Source organism: Vigna unguiculata, chromosome 3, assembly GCF_004118075.2.
Source record: "Vigna unguiculata cultivar IT97K-499-35 chromosome 3, ASM411807v1, whole genome shotgun sequence".
NCBI lineage: Eukaryota > Viridiplantae > Streptophyta > Magnoliopsida > Fabales > Fabaceae > Vigna > Vigna unguiculata.
In genome coordinates this window covers 65,139,077-65,162,092 of record NC_040281.1, presented here as the reverse complement: position 1 = coordinate 65,162,092, position 23,016 = coordinate 65,139,077, and the positions used below count along the sequence as shown (strand labels likewise).

General features: G+C 34.8%; 1 protein-coding gene and 1 pseudogene across 2 annotated transcripts in view; one reads left to right on the top strand and one right to left on the bottom strand.

Moving 5' to 3' along the window:
• LOC114177199 (DExH-box ATP-dependent RNA helicase DExH7, chloroplastic) overlaps positions 1-20,146 on the top strand; it is a 40,957-nt gene extending 20,811 nt beyond the window's left edge. The window contains exons 18-34 of one of the 2 annotated variants that reach the window (XM_028062457.1): positions 57-203; positions 285-386; positions 480-632; positions 1,099-1,203; positions 1,294-1,434; positions 4,413-4,502; positions 4,576-4,632; positions 5,975-6,058; positions 10,063-10,161; positions 10,243-10,383; positions 11,435-11,505; positions 12,787-12,856; positions 12,940-13,032; positions 13,886-14,098; positions 14,478-14,570; positions 17,243-17,365; positions 19,694-20,146. In XM_028062457.1, the coding sequence (XP_027918258.1) occupies positions 57-203; positions 285-386; positions 480-632; positions 1,099-1,203; positions 1,294-1,434; positions 4,413-4,502; positions 4,576-4,632; positions 5,975-6,058; positions 10,063-10,161; positions 10,243-10,383; positions 11,435-11,505; positions 12,787-12,856; positions 12,940-13,032; positions 13,886-14,098; positions 14,478-14,570; positions 17,243-17,365; positions 19,694-19,771 (1,860 nt within the window). In that variant the 3' untranslated portion in view covers positions 19,772-20,146. Of the gene's footprint in view, positions 1-47; positions 204-284; positions 387-479; positions 633-1,098; positions 1,204-1,293; positions 1,435-4,412; positions 4,503-4,575; positions 4,633-5,974; positions 6,059-10,062; positions 10,162-10,242; positions 10,384-11,434; positions 11,506-12,786; positions 12,857-12,939; positions 13,033-13,885; positions 14,099-14,477; positions 14,571-17,242; positions 17,366-19,693 lie in introns of both variants that reach the window. The other variant, XM_028062456.1, reaches the window with a different exon arrangement.
• A 370-nt stretch (positions 20,147-20,516) lies between these two features.
• On the bottom strand, positions 20,517-21,081 carry LOC114175108 (annotated as a pseudogene).
• Between the last annotated feature and the right edge of the window lie 1,935 nt (positions 21,082-23,016).

Genomic DNA, 23,016 nt, shown 5'->3' with positions numbered 1-23,016 from the left:
TTAGTACGAATTTTCCTTCCTCTTATTCGTGAAGCATTGTAATCTAGATTTTGCAGAGAGATGTTGTGACAAAGAGCAGGGGTAGGAAGAATCTAGTCTTATCTGCTTGGGGTGATGAGTCTCTGCTTTCTGAAGGACAAGTTAATCCATACTTTGTTCCAAGTTGTTATGAGTTTTACAGTGAACAAACTCAACAAAATATGGTAAATCATTTTTGAGCTGTGAATCTGTATAGTATTTGAAAACGGCACGCTGATTTGACCCTTCAATATTTTTTCATCCAGAAAAGATTGAATGAAGATGTTATTGATTATGAACTGCTTGAAGATCTAATATGTTTCGTTGATGAAACCTGTAGTGAGGGTGCCATCCTTGTATTCCTACCTGTAAGACTACTTGGTTATGCATTGAGTTGATATGTTTACCTGTACTTTTTTAGTGCAAATAGTTATATTTTTTCTTATAACTTGTCTTGATAGGGAATGTCGGAAATAAACTATTTACATGATAAGTTGGTTGCATCTAGACAATTTGGTGGGCCATCTTCTGAATGGATTATTCCTTTGCATTCAACGGTTGCGTCAAGTGAACAGAAAAGGGTGTTTTTACGCCCTCCAGGAAATATACGTAAGGTAAGTTTTATCTGCAATATGTTTATCATCCTGTATTTGTATTGTTAGATGTGTTAGTTATATTTCATTTAGAGTGCATTAGAGATGTTCATGTAAAACATTTAGTTATTCAATTGGATGTTAGCTTTTTTGTTATGTTTGTGTAACCTCTTTTGAGCTTATATATGCCCAGCTTGTGTACTCTTTCTGATTAAGTGAAATAATATTCAGTTATGCTTTTGTTAAGTTTTTCTCTGCCTTTTCTTCATATCAAAATTCTGATAGAGTGTAACTGTTCATTTAGTTTGTAAATGACTGCTGAGTCAGCATTCTATAACTGTTCAGTTAGTTCATTTTATTTTCAATAAACTAGATATCTCTCTGTTTCTCTGTCTCTTTCTCTCAGCTACTTTCTGAAATCAAGAAAAGTAATTCCATAGTTATTCCTTACTGCCTTCGTATTTGTTCGCATTTTGTTCTCTCCTAGGTTGTTATAGCAACAAATATAGCAGAGACAAGCATAACAATAGATGATGTTATATATGTAATTGATTGTGGAAAGCATAAAGAGAATCGCTACAATCCTCAAAAGGTATGGTTTCTTTCTTCTACTCAATGAGGCAATTTTGTAAAATAAATTTGTTTATAGATATGGTTTGATTGTATTTATGGTTGATAATAGAAATTGTCTAGCATGGTAGAAGATTGGATTTCGCAAGCAAATGCAATGCAACGACGTGGTAGAGCTGGGCGTGTAAAACCTGGCATTTGCTTTTGCTTATACACTCGTCATAGATTTGAAAAGCTCATGCGTCCATATCAGGTATTTAACTTAATATGAAATGCTTAAAATTTCAAAGGATACCCAAAGGTGCATTTAGTCTGTCTTTTGTCATGAAAGTATATACCTTTCTTAAAATATATATATTCATTTTCATATTTTCCTTTGTAAATCCTTGAAAGCATTAAATAAAAGTGTATCCTATGGGATTAGTAAATAAAAGAAGAATTATATGATGTTGTGTGTAGTGAAAACCACATAGTATCTATTTATACTAATTTCCATAATCAAATACTAATAATGATCCTAATTTCCTCGAATCTGTAAGAGCTAATAGTATTTGATTATTAGTTAATGACTAATTACATTCTAACACTCTTGCTCAAGCGGAAGCCTATATGTCATACGCACCAAGTTTATTACAAATCTAGTCAATCTGAGGACCTCTAAGGGTCTTGGTGAATAAGTAAGCCAACTGGTTACTAGAATTGAGAAAATCAGTTGTTATTTCTCTAGAGAGCACTTTTATTCTAACAAAGTGACAATCAATCTCTATGTGTTTGGTGGCCTAAGAAGGGTTTCACTGGTGGCCTGAGATTTAACAATATAGTTGTGAGGATAAAATTCAAAATAAGCACCATTATCAAGGGCGAGTTTATTGACACTCGGAAGATTTTTGGTAATGGAGGGGACAAGCAATGTGTTGTGGACATATAGAGAAATTTGAGTTGGTAGGATTTCTAAAACAAGTAGAACTAGAACCAAGAACTTGCAAGCTTTCATTGTTGCCTATGTAAATTTGATCTAGGCCTTCAAAAGGCTAGAATTGTTGAATATTTGAAGAGTCTCCTGTATCATGGAAAGAGGTGCTAGAATTAGGGATCTAAGTAGTGGCATGGTCCGAAGTGGACATATTGGCTAGCATAACACATGGCACATTAGAAGCAGGACCTTCATAAGCAGGTTGAGTGGCCAAAATAGGAGACTGGGGCTAAGGTTTGGAGGTTGTTGGAGGGACATGCAAAGGTTGATTGGTGGTCAAATCATAAAGAACCAAAGATTCAAGTGGTTAAACAGACGAATGAAAATGGTAAAAGCATACGTTAGCAGTGTGATTGTATTTTAGGTTTATATGACACTTGAAGTTAGCAAATCGACCTCCACAACCATGATCATGACTACCGCAGGCACCACCATGTATAGAGAAGCTTGATGTGTGTCCTAGAAATCCCGAAGACGTGGATGTTTGAAGACATGGATGTTCAGAAGCGACCAAGTAGTGCTCAGAATAAGAGAAGAAGTTCTTCTTATGCCGAGTGGTGCGTGACTCGTTACCAAGAAGGAGAGCCTCATCCTCAATGATCAAGGTGTTTCGTACTTACTTTTAATGACAAAATTGATTACAACATATTCTTGTAGAAGACCTTCAAAAATAGCATCAATTTATTCATCAAAATTTAGTGGACAATCAATGCTTACAAGTTCATCAACAATTGACTTAATTTGGCCCATGAACTCTTGCATAGACTTGTTCTCAAGCAACTAGGCACGAAGATCAATGCAAAGTTGGCGCCCAGTGGGTTTTCTTTGGGTAAAAAAAGGATCATAAATATGCTCCCATGTCTGATAAGAGTCAAATGCTCCAAGAACTCAAGATAGAATGTTCTTGGATAGTGTGGATTGCAACCAAGCAAGTAAAACTTGGTCCGGGATCTCCCATTTTTCATATGCAAGGTTAATAGTCCTAGATTCCCAGTCTTCTTCTATGAGAAACCGTGGATGGATAACTAGTTTGACAACAAAATGGTGGAATCTATGAGCCTTAGTCACAGGGTCAAACTCCTAACGTAGGTTATTGGAGTCATCCAGTTTTTTGACTGTGGAATTTTGAAAAAAACTGGGAGGGGGATGGGAGGGAATTTGGATTAACCAATGTGGATCCACAACTGGCTCTTGATACCATATTAGAATTGAAGAAAGAGATGAATTTGGAATACACGAATGGTTAATCTTTTGACAGTTATAATCTATGAAACCCGGACACTCATATCAATGGTGTGTCCCATGTCTGACACATGTTAGTAAAATGTCCAATTTGAAAGACATTTTTTTGTCTTTGACATGATTTTGACATGACTCCAACACAATGTTAATGACCACAAATTTAATGATTTTCTAAAAAGCTCATAAACTTGTAAACTTATCACTTAAATTTCTATTATGATTATAAAAATAAGGAAAAAAATCTTATAGGATCATTATTTTTCACTTTTTTGGATGTTAGATAGATAGATTAGATTCATTTTTGTGTTAGTTGACAATGTATTAATTTAAAAATTAGCACAGGTTATGTATATAGAGCTCCCAATTTCGTGGTCCCTAATATCTTCTCTCGCATTCGTGTGTGTGTGTGTGGAGGATGTGCTACTCATGATGAGCAAGACAATTCTTAGATACAAGAAGAGACGAGAAGAAAAATTAGCACAGGTTATGTATATAGAGCTCCAATTTCGTGGTCCCTAATATCTTCTCTCGCATTCTCCCCACTTTTGGTTTGTGTCTAGCTTCTATTTAGAGTCTGAGAAAAGTGGTTGTCATTTAAGTGCATCCACTCAGCACCTCATAAAACGCTCAGCAGATTAAGTTTCTTTATGCTAATGACTTCTTTCTGATTCACTGATTGGTTTGTCATCTTCTGTGTAAGAAAATAAAGTATTATTTTATTGCTAACAATCACACTGATTACATTATCATCATCTCTATTTGTAATAATCAAAACCTTTGAAAAAAAGAAATAGAAATATGCTGAAATGAATGGGAAGATATTTTTTTACTAAATACTATGGTGATATTGAGAATATTTTTTATCCTAATAATCTATTGTTTACGACAGATTTTTTCCTGATCACTATGTTGATATTAAGAATATTATCCTAATTATTTGTTATTTGCTATACATGGATGTATGTATGTATATGTATATTATTGTCCTATGTTTTTATTATATTCTGCTTGTGAAGGTTCCAGAGATGCTTCGGATGCCATTAGTGGAATTGTGCTTGCAGATTAAGTTACTGTCTTTTGGATATATCAAACCATTTTTGTTGGAGGTAAACTCTTTTATTCTAAGACAAACCTGATCAGATTATCTGGACAGTTTTCTTCAATACATTTCCATTACAGGCATTGGAACCTCCCAAGGTTGAAGCAATGGATTCAGCAATATCTTTGTTGTACGAGGTAATTTATGGTTTTTTCTTACTGTGTCACTGATTTCATTATATGTGCAAAAAAAGTGAAAAATAATACATAGTTTATTTTAAAGCCAAACTGGCTAGGTTGCAGTCGCATTAATGGCAGAATATCATATTTATTTGTTCAACATTCGGCATGGCTAATACTGTTCTTGTCCATTAAGGAATGGCAGATTTTATAGATGCCTTATACATTTTAGGTATGCTGCAAATGACTGATTTAGTTTGGAGTCCTAACCTTTTTTTTTTAAATAAAAAAATCTCATGTTAGGCATCACTGTGATCCTTGGCATCTTAGCTAGGCTAACATTCCAAAGACATCTATCATTTGCCAATCACATAAAAATATTATTAAAAACAAAACGAAAGATACAAAGAACTCACGGGGGAACCCAACCAAAACCCATGAACAAGAAACAAGCCAGCTATAAAGCTATACACTGGCTAAGAAGCCTTGTACACAGGAAAAAGAAACCTATTATGATAAAAGTACAAACTTATAACAATTGGCATAACCATATACCAGTTAAACACTTCTCTAGAAGACAGGCCTAAACTTGCCAACTTATCGGCACAATGATTTTCTTCTCAAAAAATATGTGACACCTTATCATCAATATCTCTACAAAACTTAATGCATTTCCTGCAATGACCTCTAATAGACCACGGTACAACTTCGAACTAGTCTTCTAAATTTGACTCTTCTAGCATATTTGATGGCATGGATGGCTCCCATGAACTCAGCAAAAAGGGCATTCTGAACTCCAAGAAATGCAGAGAAACTCCCAATGTGTTCTCATCCTAGTTGGGTTTTCATTCACTTGAAAGAATTAATATGAAAGAAAGAAGATTTTTATTCAAATAGATTCATTTGAAACAGTCTCTATTATAAGAACTCTAACCCTAAAGTAATAATTACAAAGAGATCTTTAGAATCTTCTAATAACTTATATTACCTTCTAGAAATACATTTAATTTTCAACCAACTTCTAATAATGCATTTAATATCCTACTTTTAAAATACATTCTATATAGTGAAGCTTTTGCATACCTAGTTTTTGTAGCTAGTTTTTGCCTTATTTTCTTTTTATTATATAAATTTAAGAATTTTGTTGTAGATTGATGCATATTGCGTTTTTGTATAGTGATTCATATTTCTTTCCCTAGTATTTTTCTTTCCCTAGAAGCATATGTGCCCAATCCTACAATCATGTGTTTGGAAATACTTGTGCAATCATATCCTTTTTCTAGCAGTACATAATATGATAGATCGAAATGTTTTCTGATCTTTGTATGCGTTTGCTTTCATTGAAACAACACTGTTTTAGGTTGGTGCTCTTGAAGGGGATGAAGAACTCACACCTCTTGGTCATCATCTAGCAAAACTACCTGTGGATGTATTAATTGGGAAGGTGTTCACCAAATTTACCTTTCCTCTTTTCTTAAAATGTTTAAATTCAAAATTTGTTTTTCAATGTAGTTATATCTTAAGAATTTGTCAATTATTATATTGTGCTTTTCTTTGTTTTCATCATTTTAAGATGATAAAGATTCCAAGAAAATGAGAGAAAGGGATGTGTATGAAACAAGAGGAGAATTTTTTTGAATGTGCTTGAGAGTATTTCTCCACTATGCTAATTGATTACAAGGTGCAGGTGGGTGTTGGTAGTATCTAGTGCATAGGCTATATGTGCTGATGCTGGCAGCAGCGCATGGTGTTTTTGTAGGTGACAGGACTCTTGGTGTTGTGATGACCGATGTGGGGCACACCTTTCTAATCCATCACTATCTTCAAGGATAGTGGTGGCTGTGAAAGCAAAGCCCCTAGATTAGGAGCTCTAATACAAGCTTGAATAATGAGAGGAAATAAAGAAGTATATTATTAATACTATTAATATCATTACATTCTCAGCTGCTCTATTTGTAACAATTACACTCTTAAATAAGGAAAATAAATCCTATTAGAGTGAATTTGAAAAATATATTTTATTCTAACTAATAAGGAGATATTAGACATCTTTATTCTAATAATCCCTTGATGACAGACACTTTAGAAAGAATCGTCAGCCTCACGATCTAATCAGTGGAAATCTTCCTTGAAGCTTCCATACGTCGATCCACCTGTGGAAATCAATGAACTCTCGCAGTGGAAGACTTTATCAAAGACGTCATCCTCGAATCTCAATGACATTATGTGAAACACTCTCGCATTCTAGTTGGAACACCTCGGTTTCAGAAACCTAGGAGGTGAAACCTCGTTTAGAAAGTGAGCTTTGACAAATGGGGGATAAACCACTCTCTATTCATCAAAATCTATCAATAAAAATAAGAACTTCCTTTTTATAAGATAAAGGCAGTCGTGCCCTAACCCTAACAAAGAGACGTAAAGGCAGTAGCCGTGTAAGAGAACTAATGGAACTTCCTAACAAAGAAGAGAGGTAGTGCTCCTTTGTGAGGAAGGAACCCTAGAACCCTAACCCTAGCGAGAGAACAACCCCTTTGATCTCGAGTTGTGCAGCTTGAAGAGCCGGAAACACTTGGGACGTTGTTGATCACCTAGGCGTTGATTGGCATGCTTCTTTACTGACCAAAGAAAAAGATGCGTGACGTGTTGGACAATGATTTGGGATGCTGGAAGACGCTGGAATCTTAGCCCAACAGGAAAAGCATCCCTGCTTGGTCCATGCAGCCACAATTAAGAGAGTGCTCTTCCCCCACGTGTTGTAGTCTAGTCTTCCACTTGATGTGTTGCTGGAAACATGATCTTTGGGCCCAAACCATAATGCATGTTGAAAGCTTTGTTTGTGTGCGCATTGTTGGCCCAAATAAATGCAAGGAAATAAAAGTGGACCAAAATACAAGCCCAAGAAAATTACTAATTACACCACAAAACACTATACCTATACATTTATCTAAGTATTTAAAAACATGGAAATACCAATGGGCCTAGTCATTGGCATTGAAAGCCTTGTAGGGTGATTTCTATCGTCCTCTCCATCTTGAAAAGGATCTGACCTGAGATAAAGATGGTTACACTTTAAGGCCCACATCATTGAAAGCTTTGTTCCTCCTGGATCAAAATTACGTCTTCAATAGTCATTAAACAAAATTTCATTTTATTTTTGGACACCATGCAGATTATTTGTACTTGAGATGCGTAAAGATGGGCTTTTAATTTTGGAAGAATTTTGTACGAGACCCACTTTACAGAAGTACTGATTTACACTTGATAAGAAAATGGTAATTTTAACTCAATGTATTTTAACTCGAAATAATTGAAGAAAATGGACTCAAGGTTTTTAAAAGGAATTAAGACAAGAATTAATGAAAAATGAAGGAGAATTTAAAGATGGGATTACTCCCTTTTGAAACTTGATCTCCTTTTCTTTTAATTTTCTCTCAAGCTCCTCCTCTTGTCTTATTCTCTCTTTTTCTTTATTTTTCGTCCTCTTTTGCTTTCTTCTGCAACTCTATTGCTCTTATTTCTAGATGTGTTTCTTCCTTTTTACTTCTTTCAATCTTTTTTTTCTCCTTATCCCTCAAGAGCTTTAAAACACTTTCTTTAAACTCCTTTTCTCTACAAAATAACTCTTTCTCACTTTTAATTAAGTCTACCCATTTCCTCGATTTCTCTCATCTCCCGTTTCAGCTCTTGGTTTCTCTCAAAAGGTGGAACAAATTTTCTTCTTATGCATGCCCTCAACTCATACAATCTCTAATGGACAATGTTCTACCACTTCTTACACTATATTGTCTTTGCTGCCACCATTCATATGCATGCCCTATGAACCTAGAAGCGCACAAACTGACTATATGATATTTACTACACTTTACAATGAATGGATGCAGCCTTTCAACCTTCTTCTCCTAGGCTAGGTGTGACATTGCATCAACTTTTCTACCAAAATGTGGAATGTCATTCTCAGCTCTCATATGTTGAACAACAGTGGTCAAAAAATTCTGGGGGGAGAAGGTAGGGAATTGTAATTGGAGTGGCTATCTATTGTGGACCATGAACAAGCTCTTGACACCATAATAGACTTTGGTGAGGATGATGGAAAGAATAATAATACAAGATAGTAAAATGCAGTTGTGTGACCGGAAAGATATAGGTTGTACTATCAGTCTGAAAAGATAAAAATTACAATTTTGTTCTATTGCATAACATATAAAGGACCAAGAAAAGTTACATACCAATGGAGAGAGGTTACAGACAGTTACAAACCAGTGTAGCTTCCTAGAACTACAATTAGTCTAGAAAATAAAACACAGCTGTAAAATAATTAAAACAAACTACAGAAACATATTGTTAGAAGGTGAACTTTAAGCCTATCTTAACCCCACAAAACCGGCTTGTTAGATGAGGTTTGCACCCCACTTATATACTATGAAATTGGCTTATCTCTAGAAACAACTTTTGTTGTGATTCACCATATGAGTCAACAAGTGTTTGTTCAAATTTTGTAGAAAAACTTTGTTTATTCTAAAAATCACAAAGATATCATTAACATATTTGGTTTCAATATTTCTTTTCGCTATATTTTAGTTTCATTTTTTTTCAAAAGGAATTTCTTTCAAAAGTTTCATATAATATTAGTCTCATTTTTTACATATGTAACAGAAAAGGTAGGTGTCATAGAAAAACTATTCTAACAAATTCGATGTGAGACTTCCAACACACCCCCCTCTCACGCTGAGGTATATACATCTCGTGCGTGAAACTAGAAATTAATAGGTGGTCTGTTAGCGGCACGATAGCGGGTGGAACAGAATGTTCAAGAAATCGCGCTAGGATAGACTTTTTAAACAATGGCTCTGATACCATGTTAGAAGGTAGACTTTAAGCCTAACTCAACCCACAAAACTGGTTTGTTAGATGAGGTTTGCACTTCACTTGTATACTATAAAATTGTCTTATCTCTAGTCGAAGTGGGACTTCCAACACATATAACACTATAGATGAACAAATAACACTAATACATCTAAAGCATGATGTTTTATTAGTAAACATATATCATGGTCAAAATATGTAATATAAATAACTTAGGAATGGTAATAATAATGAATATATAGCATTAAAAGTCATAAAGATTGTTTATGGCATAATATGTAATAAACAAAATAAAGCATAATATATATAATAATATAAACAAAAGCAAAATTAAATTAAAATACAGAAGTCACTTGAAATTTTTATTTCTTGTTTGTAAGATCTTTATTGTTTATGCTAAAATAAGACTCTTCTCCTTAATTGACATTATGTCTGGTAAATGATAATACCATATATCAAATTTACTGAAAATGTGGTGCTCGCTATGTCCATTTGTATGCTGCTCTTCTCTTCACTGATGTTGAGAAAAATCTGATATAAGGCACGCTGAACCATCCACGGAAGGAATTGTTTGTGTAATTGCAGATGCTTCTGTATGGTGCGATATTTGGTTGTTTGTCTCCTATTCTCTCTGTTGCTGCATTTCTGAGTTACAAGTCTCCATTTGTATATCCTAAGGACGAGGTATTCCATCTGTTCTTTCATAAAATTTTCCCAAGCTTTACTTCATATTAGATTTTAAATAAACTGCTATGCTATCTTCAGAGGCAAAATGTTGAAAGAGCAAAATTGACACTGTTGAATGATAAGATAGACGGGACTGGCAACACAAATGATATTGATCGACAATCTGATCACTTATTGATGATGACAGCTTATAAAAGGTGGCAGAGGATTTTTACTGAGGTCAGTATGTATTTGCAATTTCATTTTTATGCATCCTGTCAATAACTTTCATATCATTTTACCTTCGTAGCGTGGTTGAGGCACATACAATATAACTTTTAAGTTATATGTTACTTTTTTTAGTGCACAAACTAACAACACACATATAGCAACCCTATAAGAAGAAATGACTACAATTTTGTTGTTCTAAAACTCATGTTAGGCATCATTATGAATTTTAACATCTTAGCTATGCAGACAACCCAATAGGCATCTATCATTTGTCATGACATAAAAATTTATTAAACAAAAAGAAAAACAAAGAAACAAAAAACATAGTGTAACCAAACCAAACCCATGCCGAACAGATGAAACAACTTCGCAAAAAGCCTATACAAATTTGAATATGGGAAGAAGAATCCTATTATGAAAAAAATCTAAGCTTATCACAGGAGGAAAAATCGAGAACCATTTAAAACCTTCTCTGTTTTCCAGCCCTAAAGCTGTCAACTTGTCTACGCAGTGATTAACATCGCGAAAAATATTAGAAACTTTAAAATCCATGGATTTACACAATTGTAGCCATTTATGCCATCTTCCTCTATGTCTTTAAGGAACAATAGAAAGGGTTGTAAAAGCTAAACAGACCAAAGTAGAATCACATTCAATCGAAAGCTTTCTAAATTTCGCATTCCAAGTATATTCCATTGGGACTCCCATAGTTTCTGCATAAATAGTATTCTGAACTCCTAAAAAATATGAGAAACTACCAATATATTCTCCTCTATTAACCCTAAAAATACCAGCACAAGCAGCCATACCTGGAAATGACTACAGTTTAGGTTGCCAATAAATGGTATCTATTTGTGGGGTTAGGGAGGGAGGGTAGAGAACATGCTTGGATCACATACAATCAATTATCGTGATTATGAAAAGGATTTACTTATCTAGTGGTGGATCAAATACACTGTGTATATTTATCCATAGAAACTTACACATATGTGCATATTATTTTGAGTACGTTGTTTTTTCAGAACACAGGTTTAATTGCTTAATAATTTCAACCCTGCAGAAAGGAGCTAAAGCAGCACAGAAATTCTGCAGTTCAGTTTTTCTGAGCAGCTCCGTAATGTTTATGATAAGGTATTTTTCTTTCTATCTACATCTCATTCAAGTGACGAAAGAGGTTACTTCACATTTTCTTCTCCTGTATTCTTAACTTCTCCCCTTTTCTCTGTTAGGAGTGCAGTTCAGCTACCACTTCATATTGTTTCATCTGTTCTTTATCTCGATATTGATTGCTGTAGAATTATAGAAACTGAGAATTGAAAAAGAAAAAAGTTCTTTTACAGATTTTTTCTGAACCTCATGTAGGATTCAGGTAACTATAGTAGAGATTAGAAGAAGTTTGTGTAACTTCCTGTAACAGAATGGACACCTTACTACTAACTACAGCTAGCAAAGACTAGTCTAGTGATTAAAACTGAAGTTAAAACACTTGAGGTTAGAACTGAGTTTGTTGCTTAGATTGAAGAACTGAGCCTTTGTAAGAGGCTAGGTGGGAATGTCAGCAACTTGCTCTTGAGCAACAAGATCAACAATGAGAGACTTCTTGAGAACCCTCCGGAAAAAGAATATCTGGCTGCAAGTGCTTGCTCTGAGTGTAGCATGAGATTGTGACTCAGCAGCGATACTAAAATAGTCAATGTAGATAATAGGAGCTCAAACTGAAACCTTTAGCTCATGGAGAAGGGATTGAACCGAAATAACTTCAGAACAGGTCAAAGTAGTAGCCAAATTAATTTTCAAAATCTATTGCAAGCCTTTTAGTGAATCCTCTAACTGCTCCATCGGAGTTGCATTTAACCCAAACATTAATTGAAGGTCTCCAGCTAACTTGAATAATCTTGACAAATTTCCTAGGATGTTCAAATACAACAATGACTTTGGTTATAGCAAATTCCTTAATGTTATTTATGCCACCACCAGCTCAAATGCTACCTACAAGATTAGGTTTGCAAAAGTTTTATGCTTAATGTAATGATAATCTATCTTACAAAACCTCAGTTTATTTCTGCTGAACCATATTTTGTTAATAATACCAATCACAGCATCTTGGATAATAGTCCTGCCTGACTTGATCATTTCATCTCCTATTTGTAACAGAGCAAATAGATTTGAGAAAAGAGTGATCAATAGGAACCTGATAAAATGGAACTGCCAACTCAATATAGATGAGAGGATACATTAAGAATATGCATAGCTTATTTATGATATTTTGATGTTTAGTTTATTTTTATCTTCCAACCCTTAGTACTAATTTACATTAAGCAAACAACATTTGATGACTTGTTAATTCAATCTCTTCTTCGTAAATTATATTCTTTATCAACTCTTTTCAGTAGCTAGTGTATTTGATGTCAGGGAGATGAGGACGCAGTTTGGAACTTTGCTAGCAGATATTGGTCTCATCACTCGTCCAAAAGATTATCAGGTATGCTTCTTTTCTTATTTTTAAGTTTAAAGGATGTTGTGTTGTATGGAAAAAATTCTTATACATTATTTGGATCACTTCAGAAACATGGAAAAAAAATAGGGAGTCTTGACGATTGGCTTTCTGATGCATCACAACCATTTAATATATATGCGCATCATTCGTCAGTTCTTAAGGTAAAATTTTCATATTAACTTCATTACAACTTTTACGTAATGTTTGCTTCTTTGTTTTATTAAGCTTTAAATTGATATATTTTACAATCATTTTGACGTTATGTAATTCATGTTGAAATAGAGAAAGATAGATGGAAAGATGCTGAAAATTCTGAATGGGCTGCACACAGCAAAGTTCATCTTATATAAGCTAATGACAATAAATACATGATACGACTTATCTAAAAATCATAATTTAATATGGGTGAAGCTTCTTAAGAAATTGATAGCATTTGTTGTCTTCATAAATGTGTTGAATAGCACATAATAACTCCTTAGGGACACCGAGGTGTAAAATGGCAGAATGTTCTGCCACAGATTCAGAAAATCAGAGTTATAATGCTAAACATACATAGATCCTTGCTGATAATTGGCAATATCAATCTGACCTTGAAAGTACTTGGCTGTGTTGTTCTTGCGGTAAATTTGCTCCAAGTAATCCACAGGTTTGTAGTTGTTGAAAAGGAGTGTAAGAGGTTCTCTAGTATTCATAGACCGTTTATGTATTAGACCGTCCAGATCTTAACATTTCCTGCCACTGCTATCTCTCTATAGCGGTTTTGGGTTGTGATAGCTATCCGCTATTAACTATATGAGGAACCAAAAGCGGATGAGTCTTTTCTTTATTATGGAATTAAAATGTGAAGTTGTTATTGTGTTTCCTGCATAATGCTATTTATGTTTCTAAATGTTATTTTTATTAGATATTTTTGAGTTTACAAAACTTTCCACATTTTAATTTAGTTGTCACGTTTGACTGCCTTGATCACCACCATTCTTTTTTCATAGAAAATCTCTAAGTGCACTCCTGCAGGCTATATTATGTGCAGGTTTATACCCCAATGTAGCTGCTGGTGAACATGGCATTGTCGCAGCAGCTCTCAGCAGCCTTAAGCAGTCTTCTAGCTCTGCAAATTCTCGTCATACAGTCTGGTTTGATGGAAGAAGAGAGGTTCATATTCACCCTTCATCTATCAACAGTAACTCAAAAGCATTCCAGTACCCCTTTCTTGTCTTCCTTGAAAAGGTTTGCTGATACTTTTGTCTGCAGAAGTTTATTAATTCCTTTTAGCATCAAATTCATGGTATTTACATATTTACAAATCTAAAATTACTATGAGCAAATTGTCGCTAACTTTATTGACCTTGAGAATTTTGATCAACAGAATTGATGCATGTTAAATTTAACATTGCAAAAGTTTGTTCATGTTCCATTGGGTCCTTTGCTAGTATTTCTTGATGTATTAGCCACTCATGTTTCATACAATTATTATATAATCTTTTAAGTGTTCTATAATCTTTTAATGTTTCATATGATTCTGCATGAATTATGTATATTTATGCACAATTACTTGCAATTCAATTCTTGAGATTTTAGACAGATTGTTTATTGGTGAAATGGTCAGGTTGAAACAAACAAAGTATTTCTTCGAGATACTTCTGTCATATCTCCATACTCCATTTTGCTGTTCGGAGGGTCAATCAATGTCCAGCATCAGGTACATGTTACTCTTTTCCCAACAAATGATATGTATTCAATGGAAAAAGTACTAAATTGAAAGGAAATAGTAATGATTTTTGTTAGGTGTATCATGTACTCGGGATTATTAGAACCCAACTGCATTAGCCTTACTCTACTTTTTCAGCACATTTATCTGTTTTGTCAGTCTGTTAGGGACAGCTTGCAATCTTTAAGTTTCTTAGTATTAGCTGTGATAAACTATAACTAAAAGACAAGCATTGATTTGAAACCCCATATCTCTATGGCAGCACAAGTGATTTATTTATATTAGGAAAAAGAAATCAATACAATAAATAGAGGAAATTTAATACCCTTTAGTTATACAGATATCATCCTAGAATAATACAAATGTGATCTTCATATTTCTAATTATAAAGATATGATTTTGATATATGTTATTACAGACATAGTTATTGTTGGAAGTCCCATATCGACTAAAGATAAGGCCAATTTAGAGTATATAAATGGATGCAAACCTCACCTTATAAGCCGGTTGTGTGGGGTTGAGTTAAGCTTAAAGACCACTTCTTAACATAGTATTAGAGTCATTATTAGAGTCTATCCTAGCAAGAGTTGTTGTTTGTTGGGCATTTATTTCACCCGCTGTTGGGCCGCTATCAGACCATCCATTAATATCAAGTCCCACACTCGAGATGTATATACCTCAGCAGAGGGATGTCTGTTGGAAGTTTCACATCGACTAGAGATAAGGTCAATTTAGAGTATATAAGTGAGTGCAAACTTCATCTTACAAGCCGGTTTTGTGGAGCTGAGTTAGGCTTAATGTCCACTTCTTAAAATGGACTGTTATCGGACCACCCATTCATGTCTAGTCTCATGCACGAGATGTATATACCTCGACGTCAAGGGGGTGTTGGAAGTTCTACATCCACTAGAGATGAAGCCAATTTAAAGTATATAAGTGGGTGCAAACCTCACCTTACACGTTAGTTTTGTGTTAGGCTTAAAGTCCACTTCTTAACAGTTTCTCATACGCAAAATCATCTCGACAATCCCAATAACCACAGCCTGACAAATCAACCTAATTAGAGGACTGCATTGTTTTTTAGAAAAACAATAACTAAATCAGTAGAAGCAATCATAAAGTTCCAAAAGTATGTTTCACCCACAACCAGAACTTCATGGCCACATCGCAATCAAAAAAGAGATGAAAAAGAGACTTTTTTTTCGCATAAGGAACACATGGAACAAAGAGAGACCCCCTTTCTTTGGACAGGGTCATCAATTGGATGGAAACCTCAAATGCAAAAGTTTCCATAACATAAGGGATTTGGCTGGGGAATAACACCATATCAGACCCCCAAATCAAATCCAGCCACATGCACCAAAAAACACTTCCTATCAGCTTTTTGGTCCAAAAGACTTGATTTTTCTAGTTTTCAATTTGGTATGTCCCTTTCCTCAGTGATAACCAGGAAAGAGAATTTGCATTAACCCTAAAAAGAAGGAATATCCTTCCATTCAGAACTTGTTCAAGCATCCTCAACCAGTGAGATAAGCTTAATTCTGTCTTGAAGAGGCATTCTGGCCAAATTAGATATGCTTTTAGAGGAACACCAAAGATCGTTCCATAAGTTAATACCATCTCCCTTGCCCAGCGTCCAAAAAGTATTTTCCAAAACAACATCATACAAATCTCTAATCCATGATCATATAGAAGAGGAATGATAAGCCACATACTTTTATTTACACTTAAGAAACCATTTTTTCATCATCTCAGTCCAAGAGAGAACACTACACACAAAGTCCCAAGCTAATCTAAGCAAGAAGGCCTTATTCTCCACCAAAATATTTGTTACCTGCAAACCACCAAACGATTTTTGCGCACAAACCCAAGTCCAATTCACAGTCATCAACCCTTGCCTTTGAGTGTCACCAGTCCAAATGAAATTCCAAATCCATTTCTCCATATCATGAATCAACTTGAGAAGCCATTTATACACCTGGAAGTTCTAAGAAAAGATTTCAACAATGGCCGAATTAACCATGAACTTAAGGATCTATTGTAACTTTTGTTAGAAATGGGTTTTAAGCCTAATTCAACCCCACAAAACCTGCTTGTAAGGTGAGGTTTTCACTCCACTTATATACTATGAAATTTCCTTATCTCTAGTCGATGTGGGATTTCCAACAACCCACTTCTAACAACTTTTAATTTATGTAATTAACAAGGACAATTCTATAAGAAATTCTAGATTAGCTAATGTCAGAATTCCTTGATTTATGCTGCTGTTAATATTTCCTTGTACAGTTTTAATTACATAATTAGGAGATTTAATTACATTTCATAATTAGGAGGATTAATAGGTTGACAGTATATTTTATATTTATTGTACAAGATCATTGATCCTGGATTGTAGGAATATATTATATCCATCATAGATTACATTTTTCAGTTATTATGTCTGTGTATTGTATCAGAAACAGTGCTGAAATTGCTCCTCCATTTTAATTGAAAAAGTACCAATCTATTGAAATTTTTGTAGTTGGGTTAGTTAGGGAACTTTGCTTAAAACAATAAGTATTTTCTTAATGGGAACGTGTATTTTGGTTAGATTGTTTAAATATGCACTCTCCGAAGTGTAATAGATGTTTCTTATTTTTAATTTTCTTTGCTTTTTGTGATAGACTGGTCAGGTCATAATTGATGGATGGTTGAAATTGACAGCACCTGCCCAAGTAGCTGTCTTGTTCAAGGAGCTGCGATTAGCTCTCGACTCCATTATGAAGGAGCTTATCAGAAAGCCAGAGGTGCCATTTTAAGCTTTATTTCCATTGTTAATGATATTCTGTGGTGGATGGCTAAAATTATTAAGCATTTTTTACCACTGAAGTTTAATGGTCAAAATTCTATTCACTTCCCACCTATAAAGGAGTTCAAGTTTGATTTTAAAAACATCAAAGATATTCTGTGGTGGGTGGCTAAAATTATTAAGCATTTTTTACCACTGAAGTTTAATGGTCAAAATTCTATTCACTTCCCACCTATAAAGGAGTTCAAGTTTGATTTTAAAAACATCAAAGATATTGAATGCAATTAATCTATACTTCTCAGGATTTGAGAGTGGCCCCCCCATATTTGGTAGGAGTTTGGCATTGAGTTCCATGGATATGTCAATAGAATTTGAATTCATTTTCCCAATTTCCTTCTAAATATTTAATTCATACTTCCTTTGAGATACAAAAGTTCCCTTGAATTGTGTTACCTCAATTCCCAAGAAATATTTAAGTTTGTCAAAGTCTTTAGTCTAAAAGTGGTGACAAAGGTGTTGCTGTACCTAAAAGATGTCATAGTGATCATTGCTTGTAAGTACAATATCATCAACATGTATTACTAAATAAATACACCCAGCTCTTGAGTGACGGTAAAATATTAAATGATCTACTTCATTCTGAGCCATATCAAATTGTTAAACAACAATGCCAAATTTTCCAAACCAAGCCTTAGGAGATTGCTTGACACCATATAAAGATTTGTGGATATGACATACCAATCCAAAAGACTCCCTCTAAGCAACAAAACCTAGATGTTGCTCCATATAAATTTCTTCTTGCAAATTATCATTAAGGAAAACATTTTTGACATCCAGTTGATAAAGAGACCAACATTAAAGAGCAACCAAGGCTATACTTGAGATTGATAAGAGAAAAAATACATTTTTGCAGGACTTAAAAGAGCCCTCTTATGATCTTCTATTTATTTACAATGATAGAAATCTGATACAATGCGAAGATGAAAGATCAAAAGACTGCACTAATAGTCTAGGTATAGAACCAGGTACAACGCATAGATATAGCAGGTAGTAGCTCCCAACACTTCTACTTTCTACCCAGACTTAATACTAATTCAAACCCTCCCCCACAAGCTAAGCTGGAGTATACAAATTTGATGTTCCAAACTTGGAACAGATAGACTCAATTTGAGGTCCCCTTAAGAACTTGGTTAACACATCTGCAAATTGATCATTCGATTCAACAAACTCAATACAAATTTCTTTTGACAATCAATTTTTCTCAAATAAAATGACAGTCAATTTTTGTGTTTATGAAAAAATAGGTAAATACAAAGAGATGAGCCTAAGCTTCTTATATCTAACAAGAAGCAAATAAAATTTGTTAAATTTTGATTTGGAATTAATATTGATATGATTGTTGAAAATTAAGGAAAGAAATCAGAGTCAAGAGATTTGATATGCGGAAATCAATCAGAAAAATTATCTGATTTATGCTGTTAATAATTTTCCGGTAACTACAGCAGTTATATGAATAACTATTTTCCGGATTTATCGGCCAGATTAGTATACAGAATTATTCTTCTTTTCCTATTTATTCCCTCGTTGTATCAATGATAGCCACTTTTCCACAAAATGAAATCTACGTAATTTAACTGTGAAATAGAGTGTGCAGAAAATCCTTTAACAATAGTGAGGATGAAGAAAAAAATTTAAATTATCTCTCACAACACCCTGGAATGAAATAAGAAACATTTTTTTGCGCAATAAGGGGCTAAACACCAAAAGAAACAAAAGTAAAAAGTCATAAGGAAAATCAAACTTGCATTTTCCTAGTAAAGCAAATTAGTTTTGCTATCTGGACTGTCCAAATAAAGTTAGACCAAACTGTCATAACTCCATTTGCAAAACACTTTCTCATAGCTTGACCAAACTGGATGGTCTGACTTGAAAGAAAAAGAATTTGTATGTTAATTGTGATCTACACTCAGTATTCTCCCTTTTAAAGGATAGAGATTAAAAAAGAAATAACTGAAAATACGTAAACAAATATCACACACGTCTCATCGGTCTGGCTATAACCTATTTCTAGAATATATTCTGGTAGTTGTAATGCTTCTAAGTCTACTGTAAGTTCATAGCTGTTTTAGTTAAATATGAAATTCAAGCTTCTAATCACCAGTCACAATCATAATGCAACCAGTTTTATCAGTGTCTACTGTTTCCCTCAATTGGCTGAATTTTGAGCTAATTTTAGCACTTAACTATTAGCCGCATTTGAAGTATTCTATCAATCTGTGACTGCTTTCAATACGAGAATAATACTTGTGTTTGTGTTTGCTTTCAGAATGCAACTGGTCTGAATAATGAGATCATTAAATCAATCATCACTCTGCTTTTGGAAGAAGGAAGCACGCATCAATGATTGACTATCAACTGTCAACTCATGTGAGCAAACTCACTTCATTCAATTAAAGCTGCTCTGGTTATCAAGCATAGAAGGCTGATTTCTACCTGATATAATCTGCTATTCATCCCCTTTGAACCTGTTTATTTCTTTGCTGTCTTTGGACGAGTTCAACCATAAGGTTGACCAGACCTGCTCTTAGCTTTTATGTCCTGTGTAAGGAAATAGCAAGTTGTATTTCTAGATAGGCAAAAATCAGACCTAGATGCTACTAATATTTGTTTAGGTGTCGATAACTGCTATTGTCGAGACTGTTGTGGTTGCAATCATATTACAATACTTCGTGAAATGCTAAATCAGTAGCTGAATTGAGGAGGCTACATTTGTAATCTACAAATTGCTTAGGAAAATATCACACCCACAAAACATTACAAGGACACCAGCAAGTGTTTTACGTTAATAACTAATATTACGTAATTTACTTTTCAATTCCCAAACAATATTTTTAAAACAAACATAAAAACACCCTTTAATTAAACCCCAATTTCCCAAACCACGTGCCAAACCTTAAAGATCATTACACTAGCCACAATGCCAATTGTCCCTCAACAGGCACAAATTCTAGCCGAATATCAACGTAAACATTTAATCAGGCCATTTGTTTAAATTACCAACGAATACAAACAATGATCTTACGGTAGTTTAAGTTGATGATGCTTTCATAATTCTCTTATCAGCAGCAATTTAAACAAGCTTTTCAACATATGAAAGTTTACATACTAAAGGTCTTCCTATGGTTTTTATATCCGAACAAGAATAAGACACATACGTACAAAAACTTTAATAGATACAAGCATCTCAGTAAGCTACCCCTGTCATCTTTTCTTAAAACCATACTTTATGCGTTCATAAAATAAATCAGTTTTGGCACTCCCTAAATTAACAATTTTGGGGCAACCATCTCTATCTTTCTCCTGTTGCGTGCATTCCTTACAGTAGTAGGCATCAGATATTCCTACTCCTCCTTATATGACACATCGACCCTGAAACGACCCATAGTTGCATTCGTCACAAACGGGGACAAGTGTACAAGGACGCACGTAAGAGTCACAGATCACACACTTGCCATCACACTTCTCACACAGTCGTCCAATGGCAATCCCTGGCTGCTTTCGACACATAATCAAATCAGGATGATGCTTGGCCATGTTTTCAACAACCTGCTAGACAACACTGAACACATGTATATAACCAGTAAGTACTATCTACAATCGACATCTGAAAGTTGAACAAAATATGAAGTAAATCAGTATGTTAAGGCACTCAGATGCGACTGGAGAGGGATCTTGGTTATAACTGTTGAGAATAAAGAAGATAGGGATTGAGATTAATCTCCCTTGTGTATAAACCACACATAGGGTAATCTATTTATAATAGAGAGAGGTACAAGTAAAAAGAGTAACTGAAAATAAAAAGATTAAATAGAAGATATTGTTTGATATTGTGGTTATCAATATCTAACAATATCTTAATAATATCAAACTATATCTAACACTCCCCCTCAAGCTGGAGCATACAAATCGTATGTGTCAAGCTTGTTACAAATATAATCAATTCTAGGCCCCCGTAAAGACTTCGTAAAAATATCTGCTAACTGATCACTTGAGTTAACAAACTCAGTCTTGATGTCTCCAGACATAACCTTTTCCCGAACAAAATGACAATCAATCTCAATGTGTTTAGTCCTCTCATGAAAGACAGGATTAGAGCTAATATGAAGGGCAGCCTGATTGTCACATACAAGTGTCATTTGAGTAATATCTCCAAATTGTAACTCTTGGAGCAATTGCTTGAGCCAAACAAGTTCACAGGCAGCTGAGGCCATAGCTCTATATTCTGCTTTTGCACTAGATCTTGCTACAACACTCTGTTTCTTACTTTTCCACGAGATCAAGTTACCACCAATGGAGACACAATACCCAGATGTAGATCTTCTATCAGAAGGAGATCCTGCCCAATCAGCATCTGAATAGCAAACAACTCTTGTATGGTTATTAGAACCATATAACAATCCTTTTCCAGGAGATTTTTTAATATACTTCAAGATGCGAATGACTGCATTCCAATGATCTTCACATGGAGAATTAAGAAATTGGCTTACCACACTGACTGCAAAGGAAATGTCAGGACGAGTAACGGTAAGATAATTCAATTTCCCAACCAATCGTCTATACTGCTTAGGATCAGATATAGGCTCCTCCTGATTTGGTAGAAGTTTAGTATTGGGATCCATGGGTGTATCAACAGACTTTGAACTCATCAATCCAGTTTCCTCCAGAATATCCATGGCATACTTTCTTTGAGATATAACAATACCATCATTGGACTGTGCCACCTCAATACCCAAGAAATATCTGAGTTTGCCAAGATCTTTGGTCTGAAAATGGTGACAGATATGTTGTTTCAACTGAGAGATGCCATGGTTGTTACTCCCTGTAAGAACGATGTCATCAACATATACTATCAAGTAAACACATCCAGCACTCGAGTGTTGATAAAAAACAGAATGATCTGTTTCACACCGAGTCATACCAAATTGTTGAACAACATTGCTAAACTTTCCAAACCAGGCCCTAGGAGATTGTTTTAGGCCATATAGTGATTTGCGAAGACGACATACCATCCCAGAAGACTCCCCCTGAGCAACAAACCCAGGAGGTTGCTCCATATAAATTTCCTCTTGCAAATCACCATTGAGGAAAGCATTCTTAACATCCAGTTGATAAAGAGGCCATTGTTTAAGAGCGGCCATGGCGATAAATAAACGAACAGAAGCCATCTTTGCCACGGGGGAAAAAGTATCTCCATAATCCAACCCAAAAATTTGAGTATAACCTTTGGCTACAAGACGAGCTTTGAGGCGATCAATAGTACCATCAGGTCCAACTTTGATAGCAAACACCCACCTGCAACCAACAACAGATTTCCCAGACGGCAACGGGACCAGTTCCCAAGTTCCACTATTATGAAGAGCACTTAATTCATCTGCCATGGCCTGACGCCAACCAGGATGGGCTAAAGCGTCACGGACAGTTTTTGGAATGGTCACAGAAGAAAGAGAGGAAAGACATGTATAAAAAGGTAATGACAAGCGATGATAACTCAAAGCAATATAATGGGGAGAGGGATTACGGGTAGAACGCATACCTTTTCGGAGGGCAATGGGAAGGTCAGACTCAGGTGTCAGAGCCGGAGGAGACAGA